This window comes from Poecilia latipinna, unplaced genomic scaffold (genome assembly GCF_001443285.1).
Source record: "Poecilia latipinna isolate Pla-1442-1.1 unplaced genomic scaffold, P_latipinna-1.0 Scaffold2243, whole genome shotgun sequence".
Classification (NCBI taxonomy): Eukaryota; Metazoa; Chordata; class Actinopteri; order Cyprinodontiformes; family Poeciliidae; genus Poecilia; species Poecilia latipinna.
In genome coordinates this window covers 367-17,291 of record NW_015114859.1, presented here as the reverse complement: position 1 = coordinate 17,291, position 16,925 = coordinate 367, and the positions used below count along the sequence as shown (strand labels likewise).

The following is a 16,925-nucleotide window of genomic DNA, read 5'->3' as shown; positions in this document are numbered from 1 at the left end:
TTATTTCACGCTTGGGACGGAAACGAATAAAGAGCAGGGGATGGAGTGCTCTAAAAAGAAAACTTCCAGCTTTGAACCTTGATAAGCACCTGTTCAAATGAGATTCAAAAAAGGAATATACAGATTGTTCAGCTGGCGAGTTACAGTAAGTCTCTCGCTGTTTGATCTCCTCCTGTAGAGCATTTCTTGCTTCGGTTACTTTCATTGTTTTCCCATCTGCATTGGATGTGTTGGATTTTGAAGTTCATCTTTGCACATTCACAATGTTCTTACTGTTTGACTAGCAGTAAGAACATTTAGGTTTTTTTTTTTTTTTTATCTGTGTTGCCTTTTATAAGTAATGTTAGTTTTCATGTTGCGTTGATTGCTGGGGTTTCATGGCTGCCTTACAGCTAAGGAAAAGTTTTAATTGTCCCTTAATGGAGAGTCTGTCAATTAACTTAATCCCTGAACCTTAACGCTTAATTTCTTTTTAGATATGATCTATAATAAATTTTCCTCAGCGTTCCCTCCCATCAGGCCTCTGTGTACAGTCCTGCTAATGTATGCCTTTTCTTGCTTGCCATACATCAGTTTACTTACTCAAATTGAGATAAATATGTTAGTCAGCTCTGATCTATTGGATGAGAAACATGGGAAAACATGTTTTTGATGAAGACATGCGAACCGATAGGCAATGCTGTCTTTTAAAATGCAGATGGCTCTCCCTAGTTGGCCAATTAGTAACTTTAGCAGTGGAACACTTATCTGCTTTCATCTGCTTGTGCGCGCATGCGTGCGTGCGAGCGTGCGCGCATGCGTGCGTGCGTGTGTGTGCGCGTGTGTGTGTGCGTGTGTGTGTCTTTCATTTTGGGATGCAGGCAGCTTAGTTTGCCCATTTCCACAAGTGTGTAGGGGCCTTTGTGCACATTCATGTCTGTCTGCTGCAAGAGCACTAAACCGTACATACATTTACTCATTCACCTTATACTATGCTATACTCATTCACACAAACACAACTAGCTCATCAACTTCCTAGTATCCATTCGAATTGTAGGAATTTGTCAGGAGAAATGTAGGCAAGTACTATAAAACTTCAACTGTCTGCAGGTCAGCGCAAACGGGGTCTGCACAATTCACAGAATACGCAACAGTATGACTCGGTATGTTTCACCACTGTTCACCCAAAACTGCTTAAGAATAAAAAAAGAGGGGGTTGGAGCGAAAGGAGAAAAAGAGTTGAACAGTTCAGGATGAAGTTGTGGATAAAACAGAAAAGTTCACATCACCAATTTGGTAGTATTTTAGATACTTAAAGCAAACTCTGAATCGATCATTTTTGATATCGACCGATATAAAATGTTTATATTGTGACACTTTTTTCAGCCAGGCTTTTGAGAAAGCCCTCCAGTCAGTGGAGTTTAAAAAAAAACTGGTGGGAAAGTGTCTTTCACTGAACTAAAGCTTGGCAAAGTAACGTGCTGCATTCCACCAGCTTTGCCACTGACCTCAATCTTTTCAGGAAACATTCACAGAGAAAATAGGATCAGAGATTAAACATTAATATCAGAATTTAGGCACATAATGGGAATTTAAACGAGACACACACTGGATTGCCAATAATGAATGTTCTTGATTTTTGCTTTATGGAGACTAAGTTTCTGTATTTCTTTTGTCTTTCTTCATATCTTGCAGATCATGACCAGAGTTCACTGAGCTCCATTTTGCATGGAAACCCTGCTTCCCTGGCAGCCCCCTCCTCTCCCTAAAGCTTGCAGCCAGCATGGCAGGATGAGCTTCTGCCAACGATAATAATGGCTAAAAAACAAGATGCCCGGGCTCCCATCTACAACCTGGTCGTGGTGGGGTTGTCTGGCACAGAAAAGGAAAAAGGCCAGTGTGGCGTGGGCAAGTCCTGCCTGTGCAACCGCTTTGTTCGGCCGAGTGCGGATGACTTCGACCTGGATCACACCTCCGTTTTGAGCACCAGTGACTTTGGAGGCCGTGTGGTGAATAACGACCACTTTCTATACTGGGGAGAAGCTGGTAGGACAATAGAAGAGGGGCAAGAGTGCCGCATGAATGTGGTGGAGCAGACAGAGTTTATTGATGACCAGACATTCCAGCCACACCGTAGCACGGCACTCCAGCCTTACATCAAGAGGGCAGCTTCCACTAAGCTGGCTTCAGCTGAAAAGCTGATGTACTTTTGCACAGATCAGTTGGGCCTAGAGCAGGACTTTGAGCAAAAGCAAATGCCTGAAGGCAAGCTCATTGTGGACGGCTTCTTACTCAGTGTTGATGTCAGCAGGGGTATGAACCGTAGCTTTGAGGATCAGATGAAGTTCGTTGGCAATCTGTATAATCAACTAGCCAAAACGAAGAAGCCAGTGGTACTGGCTCTCACCAAATGTGATGAAGGAGTTGAACGCTACATTAAAGACTCTCATGCTTTTGCCCTTGCCAAGAAGAACCTACAGGTGGTTGAAACTTCAGCCCGCTCTAATGTCAATGTTGACCTGGCATTCCTTACTCTGGTTCAGCTCATAGATAAGAGCAGGGGAAAGCCCAAGATTATACCATATTTTGAGGCTCTGAAACAGCAGAGCCAACAGATCGCCTTAGCAAAAGACCGATATGAGTGGCTGGTTACCCGAATTGCGAACAACCACAACGAAACATGGCCCGTCGTCAGTCGTCGCATGCAGACAGCTCCTGAGTACAAGGAATATGTTTTCCTTGAGGGAACGCCGAAGGCCAAGAAGCTTTTCCAACAGCATGTTCACAGACTAAAACAAGAGCACATAGAGAAACGCAGGAAGGCCTATCTAAATACTCTACCACAGGCCCTGTCTGTGCTAATACCAGAGTTGGATGAGATAGACCACTTGAGTTGGTCTGGAGTTCAGAAGGTCTTGGAGACAAAGAGAGATTTCTCTCAGTGGTTTGTAGTTTTGGATGACACACCTTGGGAGACGACACCGCACATCGATAAAATGGATGACGATCGAATCCCCCAGGACCTGCTGGAAACCCCTGCAGCTGAAACCATTTATGAAACCCACTTGGATCAGTTAAGGAAGGAGCGCAAACGGGCCGAGATGAGATGGGAGTTCAAAGAAAAGCTAAGTGTTTCTCCTTTCATCACACCAGGGAAACCGTGGGAAGAGGCTCGGAGTTTCATCATGAATGAGGATTTCTACCAGTGGCTGGATGAGGCTGAATATTTAGACATCTACAACAAACATCAGAAGGAAATCATTGACCGGGCCAAAGAAGACTTTCAGGAACTGCTTCTTGAATACTCTGAGCTATTTTATGAGTTAGAAGTGGATGCAAAACCAAGTAAAGAGAAAATGGGAGCCATTCAGGAGGTGCTGGGCGAGGAGCAGCGATTCAAAGCACTACAAAAGCTACAGGCAGAAAGGGATGCTCTAGTACTGAAACACATACACTTTGTTTACCATCCTACAAAGGACACTTGCCCCAACAGCCCCCACTGTGTTGACAGTAAAATTGAGCAGATACTGGCTTCCAGATTTCCTACCAGATATGCGTCATCAGACAGCGCTAGACTGGAAGGTGGAAGGGCTGAACGGATAAATCTGGTCATCCTAGGGAAAGACGGACTAGCCAGAGAAATGGCTAACGAGATCAGGGCATTATGTACTAGTGATGACAGATATGTAGTAGATGGCAAGATATACGAGTTAACCCTTCGCCCTATAGAAGGCAATGTACGTCTGCCCGTTAACTCATTCCACACACCTACCTTCACACCACACGGATGCCTTTGTTTGTACAATTCAAAGGAATCCCTCTCGTACGTTGTTGAGAGTTTAGAAAAGCTTAGAGAGTCAACCATAGGCAGAAGAGAAAGGGAAAACAGCTTAGCTCAACTCCCACTGTCCCTACTTCTGGTCACTAAGCGTGGTGTTGGTTCCATTGGGGATATCGGAGGAGAAACGGCTCAGACTCTAATACAACAAGGGCAGCAGGTAGCTGCAAAGCTTCAATGCACCTACCTAGACCCAGCCTCCCCAGGTAAGGGTTATGGCCGCAATGTCAGTGAGAAACAGCTTAACCAGATGCTGAGAGGCCTCTTAGAAACTCGGAGAAACATTGGGACCGGCTCCCCTACATTACCTCCTTTATCCTCTGCTTACAGAGACTCTCAGTCTCAGCAAGGCAATGAGGCAGACCTCCGAATAGTTATGTGCCTGATGTGTGGGGACACATATGATTTAGATCAACTACTGGCACCTTTCCTTTTGCCCCAGCATTGTCGTCCTACATCAAGCCACAGCAGCGGCACGTCCGTTCTCTTGGATCTTGTCATTGGGGGTCACAGACAGAACGTTGAACTGTCTTTGCTCTCTTTCCACTCCTCGTTTTCCCTCCGAAAGACAGGCCTGGTCCACGGCTACATTGCAGTTTACTCTGCCCGCCGTAAAGCCTCCATGGAGACGATGTGTGCTTTCCTTTGTGAGGTCCAGGACATTGTGCCTGTCCAGTTGCTAGCAGTAGGGGAGAGTCAGATGGAGTTGTCAGACTCTGATTCAGCTAAGGAGCAAATCTGTCAGGGAGAGGATCTAGCCCATGAAATCAGTGCCAGATTTAGCACAGTAATATGCGGACATGGTGGGGTAGTGGGAGGACTTCATAAGATAGACCTTTTCCACTCCTTCTTACAGGAGGTGATGGAGAAGCGCACTGTTGTTGAGGCCGCACACATGTACGATAATATAGCCGAGGCATGTACCAATGAGAGCTGCGGGTCCCCCAGTCCAGTTCACATCCATGTTGACTCAGAGGATGATATTGACCCATCGCCACCTTACCCTACACTTAGGGAGGGTGGTAGTCTAAGTTCCCACCTGGGAAGTTTCAAGCTGCCAGACCTGGAATCGAGTGATAGATTTTCTGTCATTTCTGATATTGGTACATTTGAAAGCAAGCTAAATAACAAGGTGCCTCCACAAGTGAAGCCCAAGCCTGTGCGTAAAGGACCCTACGGTGATCAGCAAGGCACCTCTAACAGACCCGTCTTGCCCCAAACTGTCACCTGGGCTCCAGGGAGCGACGGAGGCTACGACCCCTCGGACTACGCAGAGCCTATGGATGCTGTGTGCAAACCTCGACCTACTGAAGAGGAGAATATTTACTCTGTCCCCATCGACAGCACACAGGGCAAGATTGTCACCATCCGCAACGCCAACAAGGGTCACACCAATGGAAGTGCTGCGGGCAACGGATCTGACAGCGAAGCTGACAGCAGCTCACTGGAGCGCAGGAGGAAGCTATCCGTTTTTGGTGAAAAGCCTAAGCTTTACAGAGACAGGTCCCAACGGCTTGGAAAATTCAGCAGTTTTAGGACAAGCTTCTCTCTTGGCAGCGATGATGAGACGGGTGGTCCGCCAAAGACAAGCCAGGACGATGGAGGACCTCAGAAGGACAACTCCATAGATGAGAGCGATGATCACAAAACAATAAAGATTCTCCGGGGTCTCCGCAGAAATACCAAGGTTAGTAACTGTGCCACCAAGTGTTGTATGAGTAGAAGTAATTATATATCCAACCAATGGGAAGTGCATTCATTATCCCAGTAAATTTAAAAACGTTTTAAGAAAAAGATTTCTCATCTTTGAGCAACCTGGTACAACATTAATTATAAGCAGACCTATCAATCTTATGCTGTGGTTAAATTTAGAGTAGATAATTTGGAAAGTATAAACATTTGCTTTCCTCATGTACACAGGAAAGCAGAAAATCACCCCTTCGTAATTATTTTTTGGCTAAGACCCAGTACTGTTTGCTCTGGTGGATAATTGTTTGTTACTGAAGTTAAGAAAAAGCAGGGTTTAGAAACATCTCTCTGCTGTTTTAAAACTGACCCCAGAGCAAACATGTCATGCTGTAGGGACTTCTGAAAGCATGCCTGCACGCCATATTCGTTTCTTGACCACTCAGTGGGAGTCCCCTAAACTAGCCAGATCATCAGTGGGAAAGAAATCTGACAGAATACGGCTTCATACCAGAATCCAAAATGTCTTAACGATTGGGAACAGAGCCCCATTTGGTTTGTTTTGTGCATATGTGTCCAATGCTTACTGTCAGCTCTTCTCCATGATAAAAAAAAATAATAATAATCATGAAATCACATGAAAAGTGAGAATAAAATCTCAGCAAGGAAGGCTTCTTTTTTTTTTTTTTTATTCCCAAAATTAAAACCTTTCTAGTGGGAAAAGTAATGTTAATATTTTCACTATTTATTTTCCCAATGTGCCTCTTGGCATGAATCTCACTCTAGATGTGGGTAACAACCCAAATAGTTCACACACAAATAAATCAGCTCAAATAAGTCCTTAAATAAAGCTGTGTGAAATGATGTGTAATTACTTTGAACACATTCACTAAAGTTGAAGTATCTTATCAAAGTAAGAGCTTCTAAATTTCTCTTGCAGACAGAAAAACATGCATTGCTCAGGTGTGACTTTAAACACCACTCAGATTCATTCCTGGGGTTTCATCCATGCTCTTTGATCTTCAGAGGTTTCCATAGATTTTCATTTATATTCAAGTCCAGTTTTCTATTCTAGTAGCTTTGTATTATTTCTCCGATGCCAGTTGAATGTTGATTATAAGCTTTATAAGTTGATTCTTTTGCAGTACGTTGGTAATAAGTGACTAAACCCACTGATATTATTTTTGCACAGGATTGCTTCCTAAACATTGCCAGATTCCACTTATTTTCTTGGCTTTCTGTGCTTTTCGCAGGTTATTTTCTTCACTTGTTCAGTCCCCATTTCCTATATCATTCCACTTTATCACACGTAATTTCTGGACTTATTTTATTACATTTCCAGGCATGGATTACTTGGGTTGCCACTGACAAATAAAGTTAGTTTCATCTTAATAGGACCAGAATATAATGGCGCTCTCTGTTGCATAATTTGCTAAATTCCACAGTTACTTTTTTTCACAAAGTTGCCATCAAATAAAAGGCTGTGATGGACACCAGTGCTATTTTCTTAGCTAAGGCATCACTGCTTACTGTTCACTTTTTGTTGTCACCGCAGTGTAGTCTATGCCAAAGCCTGTCAGCTTTCTTTAAAGACTCATGATTCGTCCCGGCGACAGTTTGGCTTTTTTACTTCCTTCCTTTCATTATTTGCTGCTCTGTTTGTTTGTCTTTGCATCTCGCTGATTCATACATTCTGCTTCTCACGTTCTCATCATTCTGATTGTCTGTTCATTTCACGCCTCCTTTTTGCTTCGCTTGTCTTCACAGCTTATTTTTTTCTTTTATTTTTAAAGACGGGTGTCTCCCTGTCACACCGCGTCCTGTTCCCTTCCCACCCTTGACACTTTTGACCTCTTACACCAGGCTGATTGGCCCTGGTATGCTGCTCATTCGCGCACATGGTGCGGCGCTGAAGTGCCAGCTGAAGCAGGAGTTGCAGCTGTGCATGTTGCGCTTGTATATCTGTGATAATTGCCATGGCTGTCAGGAGGGTGGAGAAGGAGGCGGATGATGAATGTTTTTAGACACTCAGCTGGGATGTACCTGCACGGAGGTTGTCGTCTCGCATTATTCAGCCGCCCGGACTACATTCTGCAGCGCTCGAGGCCATATGTCTGTCAGGAAAAAGTACGAACAACTCAGTCACGAGAAGACATCTGGGCTTGCAATCTGCGTCTTATGCAAATTGTCACGTTGGACGTTAGAAAACATCCAACATGCGCAGAGAAATCCCCGAGAAAGCCGCAGCCAGTGGAGTGCGGGTCTGTGTCATCCTTGTTATTCTTTTAAGTGCCTCTGATTTGTGGCATGCAGCTGGTCTGGGAACTTGATGGCCACATTACAAGCTATTATGGATTTATTATGGTTACAACAAAGGATTAAATTTCTTCACCTATTTTATAAGCAGCTGTCTCGGCCATTTACAGTCTGCTGCAGCTCGAAATCCCTTTCAGATTACATTTTATTGAGTTCATTTTTCTTATTCAGGAAGACGTGCTGCAGCAGTTTGTGCAGGCTTGTGTAAAAAGTCCTGTCCCCATTTTTGTTCCAGTTAAACTAAAGCTAGATGTTTTTGTTTATTATTTTTTTTGACAGTTATTCTCAAGATAAAGATTTGGGTTCCTGTGCTGCAGCATAAACACTTTCCTGGGTGGAGCTTTAGGTTACTGTCTACCACTCTGACTCATGACGAGTTAAAACAAATATTCAAAAGGAGTTTGAGCTCATTTAAAAAAAAAAAAAAAAAAACTTCAGGCATTGACCAAGTCTGTCCACCCTGATCTCCCTCCCTCACTGAGACACAGGAAAGATTTCCTCTCTCTCTCTGTCTCTCTCTCTCTCTCTCTCTCTCTCTTTCTCTCTCTATCTCTGTCCTGCAGCTTTTTGTTGAAATCTCCTCAGGCAGCGAGAGGAATGTTTGAAATTCTTCAGACACCTAGTTCATCTGGTGTCTTCATTCAAGCAACAACAACAAAAAAGAAAAATAAGAAAAAAAGAGTTCAAGATATTGCGGAAACGGGGAAACAAATTCATGTCAACTCCAGAAGCGAGTCGTGTTTTGATGTCCTACGGTGTGCGTGTGCGCAAGCTCTCCCCGTGATGTCTCTATAAGGATGTGATTTGTTTCGTTTTGGTTGTGTTCAAGGGCTGCTTTGGCTTCTTAGAGCTGGAGACGTATCCTGTCTCAGTTAGCAGCAGAAAGGAGTGGCCAGAAGGCAAAACTGCAGGGGGAGAAGACAAGCCCAGCAAGAGTAAGAGAGAAGAAGAAGCGTGTGGGTTACAGAGACGGTCTGCTAAAATGAGACGGCAACACAGTTACTGTGATGGAAGTGAAATAAATTAGATGCTGCCAAACTGAACCCGGCACATCTCTGCCTAGTTATTCTCCTGTGTAAATATATGCACTCTTTACTTCTTTATCACATTAGTTCCGCGTTTACATTTGACTGCAGAATGTGAATGCAGATATCAGGAGTGTTTGGACAGATCGGACCGGTTGGAGGGACAGATAGCAGGCGGCGAATGACATGCAAAGACATTTTTAGGGCTAGATGTTAGTAATCTGGTGACCTGATGTGGCGACGGTAAAGGAGAGCTAAGAAATTTTAAATCTGCCTTCAGCCTACCTTTAAAAAAAAAAAAAAAAAATTCTTAGACTACAGTGGCAAACGTATTGGCTTGTCATCCTTCACACACATAAGAACTTGAGTGACATCCCGCTCTTAATCCGAAGGGCTTAATAAAATGTCACACAATCCTCGGCGGCTATCACAGCTTGAGCTCTATTGGGAAGGTTTTCCACAAGATTACGGAGCATGTTTAAGGCCATTTTTAACCTTCCCTCAGGAGCTTATTCACGACATCCTACTGCCAAGTTCTTTAAAGCGCACTGCCCCGCTTGAAACGGATAGACGTCCACACAGATGCTTCAGCTCCAATGAAAAACTGTCGTCTTTTTTTTCCTCCTTCATTTATTTTCAGTCATGAAATAATAGAAAGATTAAAATCTAGAATAGAGGAAGGAATACTCAAGGTTGTTGTTTAACCATGAGTATTCCTCATTTTAGTTTAGTCATTAATCCGTTTATGACTAAACAACCATTAACTTGAATAAATCATTTAATCAACAGAATTAAACTTTAAACAAATTATGGCTAAATTCAAAATCTGTCAATTATTTCATAATACTCTTTTTTTTTTTTTTTTTTTACACCACATGTCAAACTTGAAGCCCGAGGGCCAAATCCGGCCCTCCATTACTTTCTACATGGCCCTCTAGACTCAAAATAAACACATAAAGAGAACCTTCAAGGTAATAGCTGTATGCTTAAATAATGTTTTATCAAGAAAATCACAGCAGTCTTCATCTGTTTGCTGCCAAATTACATCAGTACGAAAAGCTGTTCGACTTTCAGAAGCTCTCATTGAGTGCAGAGACAGCTATTTATTCATATTTTAATGGTTTGTTTACTGGTTTTATAAATGCATTCTGCCACAAGCGGCCCCCCTTTTGAGGACCTTCATAATCTCGACTTGGCCCAAAATGAAAATGAGTTTCACATAGAAACTCTGATACGAACACGGTTACGTTTTCAACGAGCCGGTGAGACAAACTGTAGAGATCGCTTTTTAAAATCCTGAGCTGTGCAAGTCGTCTCCAAATGTTAAAAAAAAAAGATTTTTACACAAAAAAAACAAACAAATTTCACTTGTGTTGGTTTTCGGTCCTGCCGGTTGTGGGAATACAAGCTGTAATGACTTCTCCCTCTGCTTGAGCACTGCTGTGAGAGTAAATGTGTCCATAAATGTGATCAAAAATGTTTGGCGGAGTGAAGTGAGGCCGGTATCTGGAGCAGAGGGCACATTGGTGCTTCTTCTCTCTAATGAGCTCTACTCCAGCTCTTTTCCTGCCGTCTGTCCGTCTAGTCGTAGTGCTGCACTGCAACCACAATCTGTGTGTCCAGCCAACCATGCACCTCTGCTTCACCCCACCATCTCCCCCACAGCCTGCCAGGGCAGTGCCTCTGGGGCTGTTGACAGAGTTACTGCAGATCCAGGCCTCAGGGGTTGTGTGTGAGGGGGGCTGGGAGGGGCGGCCTTGAAAATATTCCCACTGATCGCCATTAAAGCTCTGCACAATTACTGCTGTTGCCCTCGGCTGTTTGAGGGAACAGGCAGAAAGTGTTGCGGGAGCGCGTAAGAGGGCTCTTTACAGGAAAATAAAGGAGGCCGAAAAGTAATTAACCGCTGAATAACAGTTTGATTGTACGAGAGCTGCAACGCAGCGGAGGGAGGAATTCAAAATGGCAAAAGGAGAAGGATGAAGAGCGATAACGGCGATGTGTATCTGACTGAGGGAAACGTCAGGGCTTCAGATAGGAATGTGTGATTTTCTTATCGGCTTAGCCTTCAGGAGGTATGTGTGAGAGAGAGGGGTGTGTACATGCACGCTTGGCCTTTTTGTACAATAAGCATGAATATGCAGTAACTTTCCAAAAAAAAGATAAAGGTCGTGGCCTTTGTGCTACATGGTGGATTTAAAAAAAAAAAAAAAAAAAAAGTCTAAAATTTGCCTTAGCCAGTTGTCCCAATCACAGTTAGTGTCACATAATGTTGTATTTTCTGTCTGATTTCACCAAGCAAGCTGTGTTATTTGTTTTTGGCAGAAACAAACTCGGTCCAAGCCCCGGCACTCCAACTCCAAACCTGTTGAGAGCAACTACTTCGGCATGCCGCTGGCTGCCATGGTCACTGTGGAGCGACCGATCCCCGTCTTCATTGAGAAATGCATCCGCTTCATAGAGACCACAGGTAAGAATCTGCTCGACCCGACTTTGATGCGTCACACAGTCAGACATTTTCTTTCAGTGTCTCTTGTTACGCATCTGTACAAAAGTCTGTAATTACCCCTAAAGGGTTTTATTTGGATGGGATGCGATGATCCGACGCAGAACTCGGCACCGTCGTGATGTGTTCAGAATAGGATAAAATGTCTTGAAATGTTTTTTTTTAATGCAAATTATCCAATAATGGATAAAATAATGCAATTACAGCTACAAGTCCTGAGGAGCATGTGAGTTTTACATTTATTTTTTTTGCAAATCGGCTCAGATTCAGTCGGACGTCACGTAGTCCTGTCACACGTCCTCACTTGTATTTCGGTCCGGGCTTTGACTGGACATCCTTTCTGCAGCTAACAGTGGGGACGTTGTGCTCAGGGGTGATGTGCAGTGTTAGTTTTCCACCTCACAGCACGTTGAGCTGTGGTCCCGTCTCACCTTTCGGGTGATAGTTTAAACAGTTCGGGTTTGTTTACCCGCTGTTTGCTCACTTCTCTAAAATCTCTGAGGCCCTTGCAGAACCAGCGGGTTCATTCACAGATTGTTACACGCACGTAGTAGGCTCTTCTTTTCAACTTCCTGAAATGGACTGTATGTAAAAATATCAGAGGAAGCTGAACCAAACATAAATGCATGCCACACCTTCTCAGATTTTTGCTTTTTAAAAAAAATTTGAACAAGTACAATTGACCCCCAGCTTGACCGTCGCGCTGGTTTGTGTCACATAAACGGACGGGGTGTGAATAATTTTGCACGATACAGATTGCGAATATTTTCTTTTCATTTTCCGCCGTTTTTCTTTTTTTTTTCTTTTTTCAAAAAAACAAAATAGTATCAATCGTGGAGCCGAACAGAAAAGAACCCGGTCGGGACGGAACGTCGCCTTACTTTATTTTCCTTGAATGCAATTACGTTGCCCTTCAAAGCACATAAAGCACCCTCGAGCCACGTTTCCCCCATCACAGCGATTTTTAAGCCAACCAAATGGATTCAGCAAATAACGTCAGACCTGAAAGACCAATATGCTCAGGTTAATGTTGTGTTTCAGTGTTTAGGTTACAGGTCATTAGTCTGGTGTCAGCAACAATCTATACATCCAGTTTTTTTGTGTTTTTTTTTTTTTCCTCTCTCGGAGCACAGATGTGCACAGACAGCCTCTTGTAGCTTTTCCACCCTGCTGCCCAGATGCCAGGCTCTCTGCCAGGCGGCTCCGATGCTACGCTGCCCCGGCTGTGCCAGCTTACTCTGCCACCAGCTGTTAACCTAAACCAGAGGCTGAACTGTGATGCTGATCTCTCGGTTCTTCTCTGGATCACGATTTCGGATGCTCCCACCCTTACCACCACCCCCGCTCCACCCTCCCATTAGTTGCAAATTAATTTCCCGCCATCTGCACACACCCTAAGCGACGCGCCTGATACATGTGCTTTTATCACCTTTAGTTGCATTTAATTTTGCCGTCTGAGTGAAAACGATGCTCCTGTTGCTGACGGACATTCCGGTGCTTTCACAGTTTAATCTCTGGCCCGATTAAAAGTCCGTGCGTTTGTGGATTAAACGTCTCACAAAGCAGCCGCCTCCTTTCCTGCATGCTGGAGCGTATAGGGGCATAGCCCCGGATAACAAGGCATCGTGTTTGATTTTGCCTCTCCCTGCTCAGATGTTAACTGAAGCAGTCACAGCAGTCACTGCAGGATAAAGGAGGAAAACTAGTTGAATAGGTATTTACATGCTCCGCTGTACGCTCACGGAGCCGCGTCTGCAGCTCACTCTCAGGTATTCGCTGCCTTTTATCTTCACCTTTTTACCTTTAGTATTCCTCCTAATCCTCTCCTCTTTCAGCTCCCAGGTGTGTCTATTTTTTTTCTTCTTCCTCTCCTTACTGAATACTTACACCTGTCATATTTGGTTTCTTTCATTCCTTCTCAAAATGCTCTTTTTATTTCTTCCTCTGCTCCTTTGTTTGCCCTTTGACTCCAGCTATTCCCTTTATCTGCTTACTTCCTCTTTGCTGCTTCTTCTCCTTTCTTTCACCAACATGCTGAGTTTGCATGTGTCAGGATGTGTGTGTGTGTGTGTGTGTGTCTCTCTCAGGGACCTTCCAGGTAACGTTCTGCCCCACAGCTCCCTCTGTCCGTTTAACAAGATCAGGAACGGGGCGGATGTTTGTGCTCAGCTGTTTCCGAGTTTGTTTAGCTCGTTCAGGTTTATTTATCTGGAAGGAGCTGCACCGGTTTTTACTGACCGTTAAGGTTTACAGTTAAATCATTCGGATCAGGCGTCGTTAAGGTCAGATGTAATCAAGTAAAAATGAGTGCATTATCAAAACCTTTTTACCTTTGCTGCCTGACATTGTGAGACTAAACACTTTCTATTTTAGATCAGCTGTGACTATCATTCTTATTTACTAAATGCCAGAATAATTAGCCGTATTTTTTTTTTTTAACACTTTCTTCAAATTTGTTTGTTAATAAGCTGTGATTATTATGCATTTAAACAACATGATGAAACCCACATGATGATCTAATAGGTTTGTGAGCTTATTTTAGGTTGGCACACAATATCTGAGTTAATTGGATGTATTTTTTTTTTTTTTTAGTAATTGCAAAATTATTTATAAGAAACTTTGAAAACATCTTTACTTTTATTCGTCTGTGAAGTACAAAACATGCATTATTTTCACATTTCAGTGTTCTGAGTTTCTCCGTTTTGTAATTGGATGTATTTTAACACCATAAACATGCCTTTTGTAGAAATATGTGGGGGAAAGCAAAAAAACTCATTATTTCCATATCAGCAACATGTTTCTGGCTACATGTGCTGTTTGGCTAAGTCTTGGTTTCTTGATGGCTTTATCAGAACATCCTTCCGCCGTCTTCAAATATTTTTAGCTGCGTTCAACACTAATTTATTGTTTTATTTGTTTGTTTTTTACTGGCGCAGAAAGCCTGAATTCCTGATACAAGTGGCTGACTGAGTTCCAGGAATTGTTTGGGAAATTTTTAGATTTCACACAGGAATAGTAAAGTCGCAGGATATCGAGCAAGGCGCCCGTCGTAATAGATCAGAGTCTCTCAGAAATGTTACCAACATCATGAGGAAACTATGCCGCAAAGGATTAATCCAAAATCTGCATTTGCCAGTGAGAGCAGGAGCCAAGTCTGACGAGAAAATGAAAACATGAGGTGCTTCAAAACTTCTGGGAACATCTCTGAGTTTGGACAGTGAGCCGTCTCCTTCAGTTCCCACAGGACCTCTGTCTATTCTCTACTTATCCTCCAGACTCCTGGGACGTTGATTTTCTAATGAAAATTACAAAATGCTTTAACTTGACTTGGACTACGGGCCGACAGTCCGGTCCCTTTTTGTCCTTAGCTCATATGAAACTCTTTGGTTTTATAATCAGATGAAGGCTGCAGTTATCCCTCGGAAGATTTTTTTCTTCCACTCAGCTTTCCATTAATATTCATGCGTTCTGTAAGGAGCCGGCTTATTTTACCAGTGACCTTTTGTAGCTTACCTTCCGTGATCAAATTTTACACTTAATGTTATTCAGCTGTTATAAATGTTGACTTTTGAAGAAGGGATGTGATTAAACAGGTGCGCGTTACTTCCCACTCCTTTCTGGAAATTGAAAATAAATCAACAAAGATCGGGTTGTATTGTTGCATATGTGGCTTTATTGCTTTGCTTAATTTATTCCTTTTTTCTTTTTTTTTTTTTTTGCCAGTCTTAGGATTTCCATATAAGAGAGATTCTTAATCTCATTGGGATTTTCCTGGTGAAATAAAGGTTAATAATAAAACATTATTTGTACATCCATCCCCCACCCCAAATACTTTATCTATGTGGTTTGTATGTTTGAAATAAATTAAAGTAAAAACTTAAGTTGAATTTTGGATTGTGTGGGCCTTTATTACGGCCATAGCAGAACATTTTTGCATTAAACACATGAGCAGAAATAAACACTTGAAACATATCTCTCTGAATGTAATGGATTTCTATTACATAAGGGATATTTTTGTTTGTTTAAATTTAATCAACTGTTGGATTATATTCTAACTGGAGTTGAAACGATTAAAGAGATTAATCGTAATGCGTCGATTATTGAAATAACTGTCAACTAATTTAGTAATGACTAACTCAAAAATGCCATTTGCTGACAGAGGAATTACGAAACTGTTAAATGTGTTTCACATTGTTATCACCTGTTAGGCTACAAAATGTTTATTGTCTTAGTTATGTAAGGAATTCAGTTATTTGTTTGCTTTCATCTTTTAATGTACTTCTAATGTTATACTTGAACACGTAAGTGGTTACATGAAAAGTCTGCAGAATGTGCCAGTTTTTTTTTGTCGGATTAATCGGCAGAATTGTTAGTTGCAGCCATATTTCCAAATAATTTGGAGATCTCTAATTGATGTTCACGTCCATAATTTAGGGTTTGGTTGATTTTAATAATAACTCTTTGAAACACATTTTTTATCCTTTGTTTTTTTCTGTCTCATCTGTCCCTTTTTTTTTTTTTGTTCCTCATAGCTACTTTCCTTTTGTCCTTGAGAATAATTGGAGTGGATGTGGTATTTTGTTTTTAGTTGTTTTTTTTGTTTTTTTTGTCAAGGCATTCTGAGTTTGCAGAAAAGCAGTCATATAAAATCAATCCATTGTGACTGCTGTTGTCTCCTCTCAGCTCAAGCTTTCCCCGTGGCGCGGTTAGTCTCCGGGTGCTCTGCTCATCTCGGGCGCCCCAGGTGATGAATGTGCTGCAGCGAGCACAGGCATATCTGCCGGTGGTGGGGACCACCATAGCGACGAAAAGGGCAGCACCCAGCGCCCGCCTGTCTCCATGGCGAACTATGAAATCGGCCTCCGGGGCTGCCGAACCCCTCCTCCCGACGCTCCTCCCCGTGGAAACGAGGCCCGGACCGACGTGGGATCAGCTGGTGTCGTGTCAGGCTGCGGAAACGCAGCCGCTAACCCCGAAGAGCTTTTGTCGCCGTTTGTCAAAGTCTGCAGCTCCTCGGGCGTCTCTCTCTGTTCACTTGAGCGCTGGCAGACGCTCTGAAAGTCACCGCCGTGCGAAGTGTTGTCGGGCTTTTGTTGTGTTTACTCCACGCTAAGTCGGTGGGAGTGAACTTTGAATCTGCACAGACAGTCAGAAGTTTAAAACGATGACAAAGACCACAACTCCTGACCCATTTTTCGTTCTCTTAACCGTTTCCACTGCTGCAATCTTCCGCTTCCTCGTCATTCCCGCTTTGATCCCATCTCCCTCTGCGACACGACTCCTTCCCACTATCTGTCCTCCCATCCCTGTTTTCCCCACGTCTGGCTTGCAGAGCTTTTGTGGGGGAATTGATTGGCAGACGGCTCAGATCGATGACTGAGAGCCCTTCTCATTTCCTCCCTGCCTCTCCCATTATTTCATCTTCTCTTTCTGACTCGGCCCTGTTCGCCTCGCTCCCTTTGGGATCCCCCTCGTCTCCCCGAGTTGCCCCCAAAGTGTGAGTGAGGGAGTGTAATTCAAAACCGAGAACTGAAACCACATCTTTTTTTTTTTTTTGGCAATTTGGGGGAAAATA

At 43.1% G+C, this 16,925-nt stretch overlaps 1 protein-coding gene across 1 annotated transcript in view; it reads left to right on the top strand.

Annotated features, from left to right (window-relative positions):
* Positions 1–11,421, top strand: part of LOC106936925 (rho GTPase-activating protein 35-like) — a 55,973-nt gene extending 44,552 nt beyond the window's left edge. Inside the window, exons 2-3 of the mRNA XM_015018184.1 lie at positions 1,675–5,504; positions 11,170–11,421. Of these exons, the coding sequence (XP_014873670.1) occupies positions 1,794–5,504; positions 11,170–11,406 (3,948 nt within the window). The 5' untranslated portion in view covers positions 1,675–1,793 and the 3' untranslated portion in view covers positions 11,407–11,421. The remainder of the gene's footprint in view (positions 1–1,674; positions 5,505–11,169) is intronic.
* The last annotated feature ends 5,504 nt before the right edge of the window (positions 11,422–16,925 follow it).